General features: G+C 39.8%; 1 protein-coding gene across 7 annotated transcripts in view; it reads left to right on the forward strand.

Annotated features, from left to right (window-relative positions):
* HS3ST5 (heparan sulfate-glucosamine 3-sulfotransferase 5) overlaps positions 1-10,636 on the forward strand; it is a 197,914-nt gene extending 187,278 nt beyond the window's left edge. For all 7 annotated transcript variants that reach the window (XM_069805040.1, XM_069805042.1, XM_069805039.1 and 4 more), the window contains 2 exons: positions 4,109-4,247; positions 8,890-10,636. In XM_069805040.1, coding sequence (XP_069661141.1) covers positions 4,141-4,247; positions 8,890-9,820 — 1,038 coding nt within the window. In that variant the 5' untranslated portion in view covers positions 4,109-4,140 and the 3' untranslated portion in view covers positions 9,821-10,636. The remainder of the gene's footprint in view (positions 1-4,108; positions 4,248-8,889) is intronic.
* Positions 10,637-18,845: the final 8,209 nt, after the last annotated feature.

Below are 18,845 nucleotides of genomic sequence, written 5' to 3' on the forward strand. Positions count from 1 at the left end.
AGCACATGCAATATCTTCCTTTATTCATGATCACTTCATCTTGTCAGGAACACTCCATCTGTTTTTCAATTGGTATTATCATCAGAGTTCTACATAGTTGTACTGTCTTCTCTTGGCAGTTCACTTAATAACCCTAGTCCTCTCCCCAGAAAGAATGGGAACATGGGGAATGGGGTTGGATGAGGCATTCACATCAATACACTGATAAGGCTACTTTCTAGTGCTAAAGGAAGCTTCTTTATTTAATTTTAGCATGTCAATCTAACAAGTTAGATCAGCTGTGCATCTGAAATCACAAAGCACATTACATTTTTTTTCTCTACATAATGTTGCACACACTTTGATTTCCAGAAATTATACATTCCACATTGTGAATGCTTTGTGGTGTTCTTTGTGCATTGTGACTCTCTTGGATAGCCATGAAGGGACTTTCCTCACATGCATATTTAACTAGATAGGTCAAGATAGATAGTTCTGATGTAAGCCCACTGGATGTGTGCAACTCTATACTTTCATCTCTTTTGGTGGGAGGTTCCACGTTCAGCATCCAGCTACTGGGAAAGTTCTGCCTGCGGCTTTCCCAACCCTCCTCCTACTGGTCAGTAGCTTGTGTGCCAGTTCAGCTGTCATACCTAACAGAGAGCAAAATTATTATATTTTTTAAAACCCCTTCTTTGCCTCAAATAACTGCTAAAATCTTGTCACTTTGGTTTACATTTTATCTTGCCTTCCAGCTTCTTGTTAAGTTTAAAAGTATGCATTCCTTATAGAAAACTTTGTACAGCTTATAATATGTCCCAGCATTTTCATTTCTTCCTTTGCATTTCTTCTTTCCATTTCATTTAAGGGTTGCCATGTTAGTCTCCAGCAACATTTCTGCCTTAGGGACCTTCACCTTAATCTCATTCTGGTTGTATTAACTCCGTGGCTTAAATAGAAATGTTTTTTCAGTCCTCTGTCACGTAGAGCTATCTCAGTACATCCATTGCAAGATGTAGCCTTTTCTGAAGCCGAGATATTATTTCTCTACTTTTTTTTTTTCATGCAAAAAACTAACATTTGAGGAAAGTATTGTAGAGGTCACAACTTCTCTGGAATAAAACTCCTTCCATGGACTTTAAATTAGATGCTGAAAGTGATAATAAAAATGAAACAAGCAAATAAATAATGTTATATTTGCATTTCTAGTGAGTGTTTAGTACTTGTCATTCTGTGCAAAAGTTTTCTGTACTCCAGTACAGGCAGACACAGAGCAAATGGAACTGGTTTGGTTGGTTGGTTAGTTTGGGTTGGGTTTTTTGCATTGAATCTTATTGTAAACATTAATATTGAGGTCATGAGACCTTGTGGAATCTATTTCAGGAAACAGCTTGTCATTAATTTGATATCATTATGACCTGATGACCTCCACAGCCTTAGTGAGGCCTGCAGGTAGGACTTAACTGGGGTCCGAGAGCCTGTGTAAGGGAGAACATGTGGACAGCACTTTAGCTTCATGTACAGAGAGCTTCATATGTGCATGTTTTCTGAGAGATGAAGTTCAGAACCAATTGTTGTAACACTGAAGTGGTACTTTTATTCAGAGAGAGCAGCACTGAAGAATTTAAAACTGCAAACCTATGAAAATTTGCTGCTATCATCTTCATCACCACCACCATGTCCTTCTTTTTCCTCTATTTTAATTAAATAACTTAATTAAAAGAGTAATTAGCTGTAGCGTATCAACATAGAGGTATAGCATCTATGCATTTTTCTTAATAATTAAGCTTCAGCTATGGGTTTTCTGCCTTGCTCAATGTCTACAATTCCTCATTTATATGTCATTTTTATGTTTATTTTTCAATGTTAAGAAAAAAGACAAAAGTTTATTATATAGTTAAGGCACTAGATAGGAATTCAGACATTTCACACTGAATCCCACTGGTGCTACAGGTTTTCTCTGTGACCTTGAGCAAATCACTTAATCCCTCTGTACCTCTGCTCCTCATTTATTTTTTAAAGGATGATAATACTTCTTCTGACTCTGTATTTACATTGCAAACTCCTTTTATTCTGTGTTTTATATGATTCTTGTCTTATCTAAGAATTCTTATTATAGAGTTGCTTTTACCTATGTAAAAAGCAATATATTCTGTATGATAGGTTATCCTGTATGATAAGTTAAGCTGAGCTATGACCTGGCTGTATAAGGAGTTACTATTATTATTAGCACACCAGAAGTGTGTTAGAGGCTCAGTCAGACTCAGAGCTTCAATGTTGCATGGCTCTTTTATGAAGAGATGATGGGCTGTTTTACAAAGGTTTTCTCTATAGCAGGAAAATAAATGTGCTTGGGAATGACTGTTCTACCATCCTTGAAGACAACCAGTATGGAGTGAACCGCATCCATACCATTAAAGTCAACCAGCACTAAGGCAGGCAGGCCGCATGCGTGCTGTCTATTGGGAATGGCCCCTGGCTTGCAGTAGCTCCCAAACTGTATCCTGGAGTCTCGTGAGAGCTTTCTGGGCCAAAAATTTAACAGAAATGGGCAGGCTCTGTTTAACAGTGGCCGGTCAAACCTTGCACTCTCCCTAGCCATTCTGCTTCTCTGTACAGTTATATGCTTATAATAATCTATCCCAGTCTTGCCTGATGCAAATCCTAAGGCTGGAAAAGAAGAAAGTGAGCTGCAAAAGGAGCTTTTCTAGTAGTAGAACATAAAAAACTTGACATCAAAAATTGTTCAAAGTAAGTCCAGTCAAAATTCAGGGAAAAAAAAAGCAGTTTCTGTTGAAGCTACTCCATAATACATTAAACATTCCCTGGTTGAGGCAGTGAGACTATGGATGAGTAGTTCAGGCGATTCCAGTTTATATTTATGGTTTCTGTATCAAGAGGATCAATGTGGTGATTAAAGCATTCATTTGGTAGGTAGACGATATGGCTTTACATCCCCTGAGCCAGTGAGAGGATTTGAACTTAATTCTCCTGTATATTTGTAGCCCAGGATTGGTACAGAGTGAAGAACCACATCTTTGGCTGTACTCTGAAAGGAGGAGCTGATCTTTCTCCTCAGTTCTTGTAAGAAGGCATTAGGCATGCAGCTCTGAGTCTCCTAAACAGGTCTACAGTCCTGAACACAAACCTCATGGCTAGGGAAGAGTCAGGCTGAAGACAAACAGCTGTACTCAGCATTTCCTTCTACCTTACCTAGGGACCTCCTGGTTATTCTGGTTGAATCTTCTTGGCACAAGGTCACATCTTTTGACTCCTGCCTGCCTCATATCTAAAGTATTTGAAGCGAAGCTCATTTGTGGGCTTTAGATCATCTCTGGAGCACATCAGAAAAGGAAATTTAAGTCTATGTTTTGGTGTTGCTGAAATCTAGGTATATAGGCATGCTCAGTTCAAGGATGCCAGTTTGTGTACCCATCAGGTCTTGAGGTGAGAGCCGAGGCTGGTGTCAGGCAGATGAGGTGCTTAAGAGGTTCTCCACAGAACAGTCCGAGCTGACACCCAGCACAGGAAGAGCTGAAGGATGTGCTGGCGTCAAAAAATCATCATTGTGCCTACCCCAGCTACGTGCTTCTCAGGTCTGTCGTCATGGGCTTGCTGGCACAGATCAGGAAATACAGTGGTTTCGATTTGTCTCCAGCTTACACTCTAATAATAATGACGACACAGTAAATGTGCCCCCATACGCTGTGTGTTCAGGACCTAACTCCTGGTTACTGCTGCCTCACTTGGCAGCAGAGCATTTAAATCTCTGTTGAAATCTAGCCCAGGCTGATTCTGAAGGGCTTAAAGTCTAAACATGTTTACCTAACAAGAGATTCTACTACAATACAAGCTTCTACATAGTCAAGACCCACAGCGTAGCTATCAGACAGCCCTAGTAACGATGGGTATAGCTGAACTGTCACTTCCAGAATTATCACCCTATCCCAGATACATTGCCTGGTGTTACCACGTGGGACAGAAAAACAGTAGCAAACAAAAAATTTTTAACTACTTATTTTGCAGTTTGAAAAGATTTTGCAAGTGTGGCTTAATCACTTGCAACAACTGATTAAACATTACCCTGCACCTTGCTTTCTGATGGGTGTTTTATGTGTTCTCTCTGCAGACTGAAGAAGTCCTGAAGATTGATGGAGGGCCATGCTATTCAAACAGCAGGCGTTGCTGAGACAGAAGCTCTTTGTGCTAGGCAGCCTTGCTATTGGAAGTCTCCTATATCTAGTTGCCAGAGTTGGGAGCTTGGATAGGTAAGTCATTAAGTAGCTGCTCTCTTAATTATAAATGGGCTATGATTTTCTAAGTTTTTGCTTCAAGGGTCAGATTTCCATTTTGGTTTGGGTTTGGGCGGTTTGGTTGGGGTTTTTTTTTAGTGCCTACTCATGTATAAAAAGACAGGAAGACTGTCTATTCTAGTAGTGGTTTTCATTGGTCTTTCCTCTCCTTTGGAGAAGAGAGTAAGAAAATAGAGTCGCAGGTCATCCCTGTCAAAGTATTTCTGTCTGTCCATTTGTATTCTAAGCACATTGACACTTATTTTCAGAGAAAAAATAAAACTGCATCCAGTAAAAATGTCATTACAGTAGCTCATTTTTGTCTGTGTGCATCTGTGTGTTGACCTCTAGTTTCAGCAAAACAGTTATGATGTATTTATATATCATCTTTTCTAAATTTATGAGCAAGCAATTAATGTGCTACAGTGGTAGTTAAAATTAAGTATGAGCCTGCAGAGTAGCTCATCAAGTTTTGAATACTATTTCACTTGAAAGATTGCTTCAGGGTTTCAGAATTTTAACTATGCTAATTAGCCAGTATTTTCTGGAGCTGAATGTGCTAAATAAGTGGGTTTTCTCTGCAAGTGATTTCCTGGAGAGCAGTAGAAAATCCAGCAGAGGAAATCAAAGAGTATTTGGCACTTTTGACCAGGCTGAGTTTTGACTGGTTATTGACAGTGTAACAGTAGTGCTACCTGCACTGACACTGCTCTTTCTGTCACCTTCAAAATGGCCTGGGATTGCTCTGGTAGGTGCTACACAAAGACAGGATAGAAAAGCTGTTTCAAAAGAATGAATGAAACAAGACTTCAAGATTTCCAGAAGCTGGTAGACAGCTTGCCAGTGCTAATGCTCTATTAGCGTCCATTTTTAAATGATGGAAAATATTAGCTGGGTTCAAAGCTGTGACACAATACTGGGTGAATATGCAGTGCATGAAAGGGAATTGAAAACAGAGCTACCTAGTGTCCATTGCTAGGTAATGTTGAGCTCCATCTGAGTTCACTGGGTGCCTTCTTCAGCTACTTAAATCCACTCCAGAAGAAGAGGGAGACCGTCTACTCAGCTAGGACCAAGTGCATTGCAAATTAAGCCCCAGAATTTATGTCTTCTTTCCCCTGGTGGTCAAAGCATCTCTGATGCTTCAGAGGTGAAAACTTCACTGAGACTAATGTGATTCTGTAAATGGAGGCAGAAAACCTTACTGATCCCTGCAAAAGTATATTTTATCCTCAGAGGCATGAAATCTAATTAACCTTATGCTATTATCTACGCTTGCACATCTACAGAATTTACTGATGGCTATAAAATTATCTCGCCACAGTATTTGACTCGCTGACCTCCTGCGGCAGTGAATTCCACCAGTTTCATATATAATGTTGCCAATGGCAGTAAAATTCAGTTTCATTCTCTTGCATTACCCAATGTGAAAAATACCACACTGCTAAAAATCACTTCTTTATTTGGACTTGCTATGAAAGAGAGAGAGAAGGAAGCACTAGAAAGGCTGAGACACAGATGAATTAACTGGAAATGTTCTTCTGCCTCAGCACTAGGGCACAATCCAAACTTGTTGAATCTGTCAGTAAAAGGACACTGAGTAGCTTCAATAGGCTTTGGAATAACTAATTGTTCAGGAAGAATCCAGATTCATTTATGCTTAATTTATGCTGATCTAATTTGAACAAGAGAGCTGGGGTTGGCCCACATTTAATAGCCTCAGATTAGGCTCTTCAACAGGGATGTTTTGAGTTTTCTTAGGCTCGAAGGGAAATTACCACTAGCTTATCTGATTCACTGGGTCATAAATTCCGATAAACTCAGCACTTCCCTCCAGGAGAGACCATCATCTGTCCTTCTGATCCTGAGTACATGGACCTGCCTCACATGTGGAAGCTCAGATTCAGTGCCTGGCAATTTTGAGAAGATCTGGATCAGTTTTCGAGTCTCCTGACTCCCTCATTGGCGGTACCAGGAGCCTCTGCACCTGATTTCCACACTCCAAACTGCTCCTGCTGGAACCAGGCTTATAATCTTGCCACTGTGACACCTCCTTGGAAAGAAAATTAGCAAGTATTCTGGATCAGGAGACACAGCACTGCTACCTGTCATTAAGATTGCCCAGCCTTATTGTAGCTGGTTTGAAATTTGTCAAAAATAAAGTTCCCTGAGATCAATTGGTTTATGGTGGGTTTTCTCAAGAAGAATATTTGTGGAGTTTTATTGTTGTGGTTTGAGAAATTGCCTGTTTTGGGAGAGCAACTTCAGTGATAAAAATAAATGTCATATACTCTTTCTTTGCAAAGGACTGTTATTTTAATGGAAAAAATGACTCAGAGAATCAAAAATATTAACATGTTGCAATATATCAGTAAATAGTTACATCTGGGGATTCAACTACCAAGATCTGACAGACTGCTTAATACCACCACTGCCAAGATCTTTTAAAGGATATTTTTTATTGTTTAGAGAGACGAGAAGGAAGGAGAAAGAGTGAAAAAACCTGAAATGTAAAGTGTTGAGGAAGGACTTTTAACAACATCCAATCTTTTCCCTTAGGCTAGAGGATATCCTGAGTATTTATTTACTTTTAAAGGAAACCACCCTGTTTGACAAGCTGTTGTGTTACACTGAAGGCAGTGCTAACTGTCTTTTTGAGCAAAAGAGATAAAATTAGTTGAGATGGGTCTGGAACTGCTGGTGTGGAATCCTCTTTGCTTGAAAACAAATAACAAATACACAGAAGGAGAGGGAAGAGAAGAACAGAGATAGCAATTGCAGCTTCTGTTTCTTATGCTTTTAACTGCCACCTCACTGCTGCAGAAAGACTGTCTTACCAGCCACGCCACAGTCTGACCAAATTGTACCACTGTTAAGTCAAGACATTGCTTTCTGCTCATTTGTTTGGGTTTTTTTAATTGGCAGGTTTGCATCAGCATTTCAATGATTCGGTCTTTGCCACCAAGTCAGGCTCTTGTTCAGTAGATGGCAGAGAGCAAAGGAAAAGAAGAGACTGGGAACTTGAGAAAAGAAATAACAGGAACTCACTTCTCATCACACTTTCTAAGCAGACTGCAGGACTTAGCTAGAGCTCATGTGAACCCAGCAATGTCATCTGGGTTGTTTCTTTGCCTGTGTCTGGACAGGCTATATCTCTCAGCATTTGGATAATCAAGGAACCAGCTAGTGGGTCAGCCAGGGGAATCAAACTTACTTTGTCCCAACCATCCATTGTCCTAGTGTCAGTGTCAAATTAGAGACCCCAACAAGCAGTGATGGATGGAAAAGCCATAAAGAAATAAATAATTCTGTCCTGAAAGCAGGGTTTGAATAATATACAGTAAATGAGTGAGGGGCCACATGCTGAGAAACCAGAATAAATACTGAATACCTAAACAGCTATTAATGAGCTTTGCCCATCTGGTATACTGGCTGAGGCAGGGGTCCTGTGAAAAATAATAGCATGTGGCCGTGTAATTTAAGAACCATATCATAATATATATACACAGCGAGCTCATATTAAAATTGTCTAGGCAACCTTTGTTCTTACATAGCCTTAATTTTGGAGCGCATAGCTCTGCAAAATTATTAATAATAGTTTCCTGTAGGACTTTGGAAGCTGTCTCTACACACCAATTTCATCTCAGTGCAATATTGGCCTGTATAATGACCAAAGCACTGATTTGAGAGCGGAGGTCAGGGCTTGTTTAAGGTTCTGTAGTAGCAAAATTTTAACACTTTTCTTACTGAACCATTTCTTGCATTCAGTGACATCAAATACAAGAAGGAAGCATTAGAAAAGTAGAAAATAGGTGAAATAATTGCAGGTGAGTATAAAAGAACAGCACAAAAAAAGCAGGGGCAAAAGTAGAAGCAGTAAGGCACAAAATGAGGTTCAGTGGGAGGATACATAAGTGATGGTAAGAAAATTATCGAGGTAATGATGCAATAAATGCATTTTAAAAAAACTTTTCTTGCCATTCTTTCTGTCCCTTGCTAATCATGCCTGATTCAGAACCTTGGTCTTTCTGATTCTGATTCGCAGGGAAAACATTGGGCATCTTCCAAAGAGGAGGGGAAATATTGAAAGGTGATGCCTAGAAAGCTGGTTTTCATCCCTTTTGCTCCTCTTCACTAAAAAGGCCAACTCTGGATCAGCAGCCAATAAAGTCAACAGAATGGGAAGCACAGGAAAGAATTCAGGCTAGAATAGGAAAAGTGTGGCAGAGAGACGACCTAAATGAACTGGATTTTCAGATCAAAATGACCAAATAAAATTCATCTTAGAATGCTTTTAAAACTACTAAAGCAATCACAAAGTAATGAGGAATGTGGGAGGTGAGCAACGTTCCAGAAGCCCTGAGAACAGTAATCACGGTGTCTATATTGGCAAAGACAAGAAGGGTGGAGTTAGGAGTTGCTCAGCTAAATCACAGCAAAATACCAGAATAAATAATCAAACAATTTGAAAACACTTTCATCACTGGCAGAATAAAATAGAAGTAGAAATGTGGTCACATCATATTGCAAAAGGTTTCCGAGAGCGTGATTGCCTTCTATAGAAAACTTGCCTTAAGAGATATCCTCTTTTTACATACACCTCTTATTTTGCTTGCAGACTGCAGCCCCTCTGCCCCATCGACGGTCGATTTGGACCCCGCGGCCAGGACGAAATCCCGCTGCGAGCTCTGCAGTTCAAGCGAGGGCTGCTCCACGAATTCCGAAAGGGCAATGCCACCAAGGAACAAATACGACTGCACAATCTGGTTCAGCAGCTTCCCAAGGCCATTATCATTGGGGTGCGGAAAGGAGGCACCCGAGCACTACTGGAGATGCTGAACCTTCACCCCGCAGTGGTCAAAGCTTCTCAAGAGATTCACTTCTTTGACAATGATGAGAACTATGCCAAGGGGATTGAGTGGTACCGGAAAAAAATGCCTTTTTCTTACCCTCATCAAATAACAATTGAGAAAAGCCCTGCGTATTTTATCACCGAGGAAGTACCTGAAAGGATTTACAAAATGAACTCATCTATCAAATTATTGATCATTGTCAGGGAACCTACCACAAGAGCTATTTCTGATTACACTCAGGTGCTGGAAGGTAAGGAAAGAAAGAACAAAACTTACTACAAATTTGAGAAGCTGGCTATTGATCCTAATACCTGCGAAGTGAACACTAAGTATAAGGCAGTGAGAACCAGCATCTACACAAAACATCTGGAGAGATGGTTAAAATACTTCCCAATCGAGCAGTTTCATATCGTGGACGGAGACCGGCTTATCACAGAACCGCTGCCAGAACTCCAGCTGGTCGAGAAGTTCCTAAATCTTCCTCCGAGGATAAGTCAGTACAATTTATACTTCAATGCCACCAGAGGGTTTTACTGCTTGCGATTTAACATTGTCTTTAACAAGTGCCTGGCGGGTAGCAAGGGACGCATCCATCCAGAGGTGGATACCTCTGTCATTACCAAATTGCGCAAGTTCTTTCATCCTTTTAATCAAAAATTCTACCAGATCACTGGGAGGACATTTAACTGGCCCTAAACTAAACTTCATACGACATTTTCTGTTGCACCTGAGACATGCAATAAATGTCTCTGCTAAAATATGCACTTTTCATAGACACGGCTATCAAAGTAACTTTTTTTCATGCATACGTGTACATATGCAGTGTGTGACCAAATATACGGTGGGATCAATTTTTTCTACAGAATAGTAACTAACATAAATTTACTGTCAGCATAGTGGCATCTTTTAAGATATAATAAAGGGAAGGAGGTATTTAGGGAAATAAAGTCAGACACCGTTAAAAGGGTCAGTGTTCCTCTCGCTTAGTGAAGTGTTTATGTGACATACTAATTGATCTAAGCAGAAAGTTAGTTATGCCATAAAAATTCATGTCAAAAGTCTGTGAAACTGTGAGAAAGCATAATCTTCAGGCTACATTTGGTATGTATATTGCTAAAGGAATACTGACACTTTAAACACAGTGCTGAATTTTTACAATGAGAGTGGATAGTACTATTTTCTTATTATTTGAAGTGAATATCTTATCTCATACAAACTACATTGTTTCAGAGTTCCTGTGGTGAGTTTGCACTATTGTTTTATTGTATGGACCATAGTGTCACTTGTAGCATGTCAATCATGTGTCAAAAAAAGGTCAAATAATTTTTTCTTCTATGCTTGTGTGTCGACAAAGCTAAACATCGTGTACATAGTGTACAATGTTTGTAAATACTGGTTTCACACTAAGTAATTCTATTTTGTAAACTGAATATGGCTATTTAATTTATTGTGAAAATTAAATTTATTGTGGTATTTAAAAATGGAATGGATTAAAATTACCTATATGTGCAATGGCTTTTCACCTTTGCTTGATATACATCAGCGTGGTCCCTTAGCCCAGACAGAACATGTGCATGTGTGTGAAAGAGAGCTGCACGTGTGAACTTGGTTTCTAGACAATTGAGAAAGCTGATACATGTGGTGAAGCTGAGTTTATTAAAAAACTCATCTGTCTGGGAGTCTGGTGTAACGCACACCTCAAAGAACATTATTGCTGTTCTGTTGCAGCACTTTGCTATAATTAATTCAGTTGCAGTAGCCTGTGAGGCTAAAGAATGACTGTAAAAGCTTACTGTAACCAGGTACATCAAAAAAGCAGAGCGGCCATTAAAACCAAAACGACAGATAAACAAGATTAGAAGAAGGTTATAGAGATTTCATCACTGAAAGCTGGTGATGTTTCAGAAGTCAAAGAAAACAGTTGTGATACCTCTGTTTTTTCCTGGCAGCATATGGACCTGCTCTAAACAAACAACCACAGAGTTGTTATTACTGGTATAAACATATAGCTCATGTTTCCATTCAGTAAGTGACAAGAAACTAGCTCAGGAAATGAGTATTTTCATGCTTTATACATTGCATGGCTCTTAAAGATGCATAAGGAAACAAACAAAAGCAATTGAAAAATGTCTTTTAAAATAAGAAAAAAGAAAGAAGGGAAGAAAGAAAAAAAAACAAACAACCCAACCACTTTAAAACCAACACCTAAAGATTGATGGGGACACAGATTTTGGAAGGTATCCAGAACATCTGAATATTCTGAGCAATGGTAGCAGAGTAGCTGGTAGTTCAGATTATAATAAGATCAAGTTTTCCCTGTGGGCTGTTTATCTTGCTCAGTGATTTGGAAGGATCGGTTTTCTAAATAAGTGATTTTTAAAACTCTTGTGAGAGATTGCTACTTGTCTTGCTGTATCTTTAATCATATGTGCTAGCACTGTGAGCAATGTGCCCTTTCTTCATGCTGCTTCGGAGCCTTGCCAACACAACACGGTGGAGCATATGTGAAATTTTCCGCAGTAGCTACAATACTACTCACTGTTTTCCTGTATGAGAGCCATTTATCCTGCCCACGTCCAGACATAAAGGCTGAGATATTTAACTCGCCTAATAGTGTTGAACGAGGAGATTTTATCCAATTTAACTTTTTCACAATGTTCAGGTGAGCGGACAGATTCCAGGTGGCTTTGGGTGATACTTACTGTCTTCATATAGTCCTGGCTACAAACTACGACTGAAGGCTAAGATGTATTTTCAATGAAAGGGACAAATGAGGCCAAAGTTACCTCTAAGCATGAAATATGCATTTGAAATGAATATCTCTCTGTGTTGATCAGAAAAATCACAGAGGCTGTAATCTAACAGGCACGACTACGCACATTCCTGTTAAAGTCAGCTGGCTTAACTCCAGCTTATGGTTTGCAATTTTGGAGACACATGGATAAATTTAGGCAATAGCTGAGACAAATATGGTTCAAAAAAGCACCAAGGAATAGTCAGGAATAGCAGGGGAGGGAAGAGGGTTCAGAAGCATTGCAACATATTAAGAAGCCTAAAAGAGCAGGAGACTGAGTCACTTTCACTGAGCCTTCAGCGCAACATCCTCGAGTCTTTTTGACATTACCTAGTGAAGGGAAAATTTCAAAACTGCTTCTTAATACATAGATCCAACACACCGCCCAAAGCACACTCCTAGGTTAATGGGGATTTTGCTGCAGTATTCATAACCGGTTTGAGAAGTTCTGACCTTATGGTATTTACCTCTTCAGGAGCAATTTGTGAATAATTCATTTCAGCCTCTTTGCTTTGCTTCCCAAATCCTGAGTGAATCATTTCTATTCAAATTGATCACGAGTGTTCAGACTGGGAAGAGCGCTCATAGCTTGAGTTTATGATTGCAGAGTGATGCACAGCTATATAAAGTTGCAGCTGTTAACTTATGGCATTCAAGTTCTCTAAAGACATTGCATCTTTCATATTTTCTGTACTGTAAAATTGCAGGCTTCACAGCTCTGATAAATGTTTGGATTAAAACTGCTAATATTTCTGTGCATTTTTATCAGATTGTCCCAGCTGCTATTTAAACTACATAGTACAACAATTTGCAGCATAAAAGAATATCAGAGATGAATTTGAAATTGTATTTTCAGAAATCAGTATATAGGTAGATAAAGGACTGACATTTGGAAATCAGTGATTCATTTACCATTAACCCACCATACTGCCTTTTCCTAAGAAAACCAGAATAAGCATGATGAAAAAGTATTTTCCCTATTTTAATGGATATTTTTTTTTTGCAACGATGTCTAAGAATACAAGAGAGACAATGTGTTTAGCCACGTATTTCAACATACTAGTCCAAGGTTTTTAAGAGGCAATGGGCACAAACAGGAACACAGGAGGCATCATCTGAACCTCAGGAAAACCTTTTCTACTGTGAGGCTGACTAAGCACTGGCACAGGTTGCCCAGAGAGTCTCCATCATTGGAGATATTCAAAAGCGATCTGGACACTGTTGTGGGCAACTGGATCTAGATGTTCCTGCCTGATCAGGGGGTTGGACCCCCCCTTCCAACCTCAACCATTCTGTGAAGATCTCCTTCTACCATTAACGTTCTTCTTAAGTATTGCCCATCAGTTCAGCGTAACACAGACCTCAGGGAAGGTCCAAGCCCAGTGTCACAAGCCAACCCAACCACTGTTCAAACCCAAGCTGTGGAAGCACTGCTGTACACATTTATTCCCTGGCTAGTTGACCTAACTCATATTGGGAGCCTGTGCAACTTATTGGAGCCCTCTGATTGGAGAAGATAAGGAAGTAACTTAGAGAAATCTTTCTTTTTCAGATCCTGGATGACCTCAGTAGTGATGTTGAGTGACAGAGGATATAGTAATACAAGGTCCATAGCAGGTAAACTTCCAGAAAGGAGAACTTAGCGAAGCTCTTTTCCAGAAGGCCACAGTGAGCAATGTCTCTTGCATAGCATTCTCTATAGCAGGACACTGAGGTATACCCATAACTTGGGACAATAGGGCCATTAAAATTTGTTTCATAAATGCATATTATTTAAATTCTCTGCAGTTCCAAATTACATTAGCAGCTACTTATAAAGGACACAGGCATTAGGGATATATCCAGAATGTGTGGGCTGCTGAGTGAATGCGAAAGATTCATGTCTGAATACACGTGGAAAAGATTTAACTTACATCGCTTTGCTGTTTTGATTTGAATTATATGTAAGACCAAAGTGTAGGTCATAATTCGAAGAAAACCAAGGCAAAAGTTCAATCAACCCACAAACACATGACAATAAAGTTTTTAAGAAAATTCCTTTCCCTGTCCTCCATACAGACTCCTTGATACTAATGAGACTTATTGAAATCATGATTTAGCAAGCTAGATCTACTTTACTGTAAACAATCAAATGTTAGCAATAGTAAGAGAATAAAGCTCCTGTAAAATTACTGGCAGCTGGTTTGTGTGAAGCTTTCAAATGATGCTTTTGTAACAGGTAAGACTTTACTGCTTAAAAGTTTGTGCACCTGTCCAATGTGGTAAGCTCAGAAATTTAATAAGTTCTAGGCTTTTCTGAATTCCACAATGCTGTTTCCAGGCATTTTCAGTTTGATGGAATAAACTCATTGTTAAACTGCGGTACCTAAATCCCTTGCTGAAGTCATTGCATCCAGTTATTTTGCAGACATGATTTCACACATGCAACTGATTTATCTCCAGTGAGGTAGGGTTGAGTGCTGTAGCAAAAGGTGTTCGCTTGCAGTTTAACTGACATATCTCACTGAAGTTTCAGCAGTGTTAGAGACTGTTCCAGCAATAGCATATCACTGAAATGAAGTATCTGCATCCTTGGAGAAGGCCAAGGACAGAGCCATCACTGGGAGGCATTTTTAATACCCACTTGAAAAAGTTCAAGGCCCAGCTTCTCCTAAGGCAGCTAATGTTGGAGCAGGGATCATGCAGAAGCATTGTTTGTTAACGACAGTCTAACAAATCACTGTTGCTGCTTTTGGTACAATGACTGAGAAGCCTGCAGTAACCAGGACGTTCACGAATGACCTTTCTTGATGAAGAAGAGGTCAGGATCGGAATGTGTCTCTGCTTTAATTCAAAATGGGATAAAATGTTATTTCTTTTCTGTGTAAAAAAAAGAAACCAGGTTTGTAGAAGGGCCATACAATCCCATGGCAGTTTAAGTCAACCCAGCTGGTGCTTGCCAAGGTGCCAGCCTCCCTGCTCACACAGTGTGCTCTTTCCCTCTCCTTTGCACTGACTCTCATGCTCCTTCCACATGGAGCTGCTTCAGTTCACTACGCTAGCAGAAGACTAACCTGACCTACAAAGGTGAGTAACGTCACTAAAACTGTACTGGGTCAGAGCAAAGGTCTTTTCAAAGCAGGGTCTGTCACTAGAAGTGGCCAATAGCTAATGCCTCAGGAAGGCCATAAGGACAAGGAAAGAATGAAGACATTTCCAGGCTCCAATGGTTTGCAGTCATTGGATGTCTCCAGTGGGACAGCACAGTCTTCAGATGTAGCAGCACTGAGTGCCTTCCTCTTCTGGGTACTTAGAAACCCAGAAACGCCTTGTTAGTGAACCCACGGTTGTTCCAGAGCTGCCCTCTAAACCCTCTGATGTTATCAATTTGCAAGAATATATGTATAAAGGAATCAATCAGAGAAGTTTGGGCAGTACCTTTAAAATATGATAATGAATATACTGATATGATAATAGAAGTTTTATTTTCCTCCCCAACTCACTCTGAAAATGCTATGGCTTGTTTTATTAGTTTCTCAAAACAAATACTTGCCACAGTACTTTAAACTTATTGGAGATCCCTGAGCAGACTTAGTCCTCAGATTTGTAAAAGACTGCAGAAACAGAATAAATTATGGTAAATTTTACTTTTTAAAGAGCTTGTTTGCAGAGAAAAGGACTTCAGGTAAACGCTTTAGAGAAATTTTTAATAGTAGTCTCAAACATTTGTTGTTATTGTACCTGTCAACTCCAAGGAGACTGACTGGCTACTGGGTCACAGTGTTGTTAGTCTTCTACTTCAGTGTCACTGTTTAGAGTCTGTCATGTAAGTTTTACTTCACAGAGGAGAAAAAAAAAGATCATTTAAAAAGCTTGGCAACATAGATCTAGTGACTCTCAGATTGCCATATAAGGACTTAATTTTGTTACTGAAGGCTCATGCGTGTCACTGAAATAGTGATGTGCCCAAGCTAATCATCGGTACTACCCATGAGTTGATTTTTTCCTTTGTTTATGAGTTTCTTTGAGGAGATCTCTACATGTGATATTCCACAGCACACTTCTACCAGCTGATCAGCTCTGGCTAATCTGTTCTTTAAAGCCTGATTTACCTTCTGACAATTTTGAGACAGACATAATAAACCCATCTTCAGAGCTACCAGCTATCACTTGCTGCATTTACATTTATAGAGAAAGGATTTTCAATTCTTTCTGCAATAGTGTACCGATGAAAGAGTCAAGCCCTTAGAGAACATCCATGTGTTATCAATCTGGATACCAGCCTTTTTCCCAGGGCTTGAATTGACAAGTGCAAGGAAAGCACAGAAAACACTAGAATGCCATTGTCCATCTGCTGCACTGTGCTTAGCATATGGTAAGTAAGATTACCTGCTGTTTTGAGATCCCTATTAAAACTGGCAATAGCATGATTTTAGGAGCTGATGTTGACCAAGCTACCTGACTCTTTTTAGTTCATATCTAGCTTACTTTCAGTTCAGCTTCATCTCCATTCCACTTTCTATCAGTTACAAAGTTCTCTGTCCCGGTGCACAGTAATCCACAGCTCTCTCTGAAATGTATGTCTTGTGAGATAGAAAAAGAAACATCAGCAGAGGCTGTCACAGTCTTTGCCCCGTGACTACAGAGAAAGATTGTGACACACCAATTTCATTCTGCTGATGTCCTTGTATTTAGCGGATTCCCTCTAACGACTTTCTAAATAATCTCCCCCCAGCAGCAGTGGTCACTACTTTACAAGGTTAATGCTTCTATGAAAATGTCCCGATTATTGATCAGGATTCAGGCAAAATATGAAATGTGTCTATTTTGAACAGATTGCAGTTCTTTGATACAGTACATATACTGTACACATAATACACAGCAAATCATAGGACGTGACAAGGAAACAATGCCACTTCAAACTATCTAACATTATGCCTCAGGCTGATTAAATAAACAAAAAGAATCATGACAGACTCATGCACATCTTACTCCTGACCTTAATTGCAAACAACTGTTTTGTAATGTATGAGGCCTTTGCCATCCAATTCCTTGGCTGATTTTCTCCTGATGAAAGACTTTCCACTTCGTTGAACTGTGAAGGCATCGTTTCTATTCCAAACCCATGGAGACAGAGGAATTAATTTACAATTCCCTACTATATGAAAAAAGTGATAGGCATCTCATAAGAGGTGGGACTAGCAGCAGCACTATTACTAACTTCATCTTCAGAAAATTGCTCCAGCTGTTACAAGCTCCTCAGCGTAGCTCCACTAGTAATACAGCTTTACAGGAACAGAAAAAAGCCTTTTTACTTTGGATGGCTGTGTTGCATCACAGTGCCTTGCAAAGCAGCAGCCCAGGCCTATAGAGTTGTGAAGCGAAACCATCATTTGTCTTAAAAAAGGAAAAGCGACACATTTGCTATGCATTGATGGGGCCAGCCTGCATCAAGGAGATAAAGGAAATAATAGTCTTTTTTTTTTTTTTTTTTTTTTTAAGTGAATGGTAAGGCCAGTCTTCTAAGAGGTAGCCACATGTAATTATCATTGCCATCAGTAGTAATTAGCAATGCATATCCTATACAATGGGCAGTTACTGTTACACCTTCAGGCTCATTTAAATCAATTTGCTCTGAAGGCCCGCAGGATTAACTGGAGGAGAAACCTGCACTCAGTGCTGATTAGGGAAAAAGTCTGACTATGTTTCCATCCTGGAGTCTAAAATTGCCGCCTGCATGCATGTGGTCTGCCCTGGTACAGTGGCCTGCCATTCTACCCACTGGTGACAAGAGGGGAACAAGTACAGCTATGTATACAGGTTCATTTATATTTAAGATCCAGTAAAATTTCCTTTCGCAAAGCCATACAGGCTTTATTTTAAAATGCTGTAAATTGACGTTGAGTATCTCACAGCTGTCATGTTCGCTTCCACTTTTGTCAAATATTAAAAGAAATTCAGAATATAGCTACTCAGACGTCTTATCAAGCCTCGCAGCTACCTAAACACTCCAGATTTCTATTTTTCTTGATTTTAATAGATTAGTATAGCAATGATACAAAATGCTAAGTTACTTGATAAGTAAAAGTAGTAGCAATGCATTCTTATATTGCATAAAAGAGTTGAAACAATCACAGGCGTAGGCTATAATTGTAGGTACCTTCTCTTCCTGGTTGTTCCAAAGTGTTAGCCTACAAGACTCTTCTTGCCAGCTTTCTTTTTCAACCCCAAAAGTGCACTGAGCTACACCCAAAGGCTGTTTCTACTTGCACCGTGGCTACGATATTCTTTGAATATATGAGACAAGCATTCAAATTCCCCCAAGCTGAGGAAACTCTGTAATGCAAGGCAGGCATTTTAGGGGGCAAGTACAAAACAGAACTGCTGGTGAAGCAAGGTTGCATGCTATGAATGTTTGCTAGGCTTGCTCAGCACCAGCTGATCTTGTACAACCTCCTCAGCCAGCCTAATGGATGGATGCCATGAGTCTTGGAGAGGTAAGAAACTATACTGACATTTCTGGCATGGGCTGCATTGGTTCCTGAATCATTAGAAGGCACTGTCCTTACTCATGGTAAGGGTAACCTAGCACCTACTTCTGGGTTACAAATTCTGCAAGATGGTTACAAAGTTTAGCCATTGCAAAAATGATCCCCCGTTACCCCAATGTCTTGGAGTGACACTCTTGAACTAGAAAATCTTGTATGTGAAACCAGGCTCCAGGTCTGCAAGTTAGCAGCCAACTTGAAACCATCTAAGCTTACGAACACCATAGCAACTTGCACAGTGAAACAAACACTATCACTGTTTCCAGAAGAGAGATGAGACCAGGTACTCTGCCATATTTCATCTCTGAATAGTGAACTAGAGGGCTGACATAGTAGCTGTTCGCATGGAATGGGGAAACCTAAGTACTCTGACTAGTTTTGTCAAATGGCTGAGTGGTAG

This window comes from Haliaeetus albicilla, chromosome 17 (genome assembly GCF_947461875.1).
Source record: "Haliaeetus albicilla chromosome 17, bHalAlb1.1, whole genome shotgun sequence".
Lineage (NCBI taxonomy): Eukaryota > Metazoa > Chordata > Aves > Accipitriformes > Accipitridae > Haliaeetus > Haliaeetus albicilla.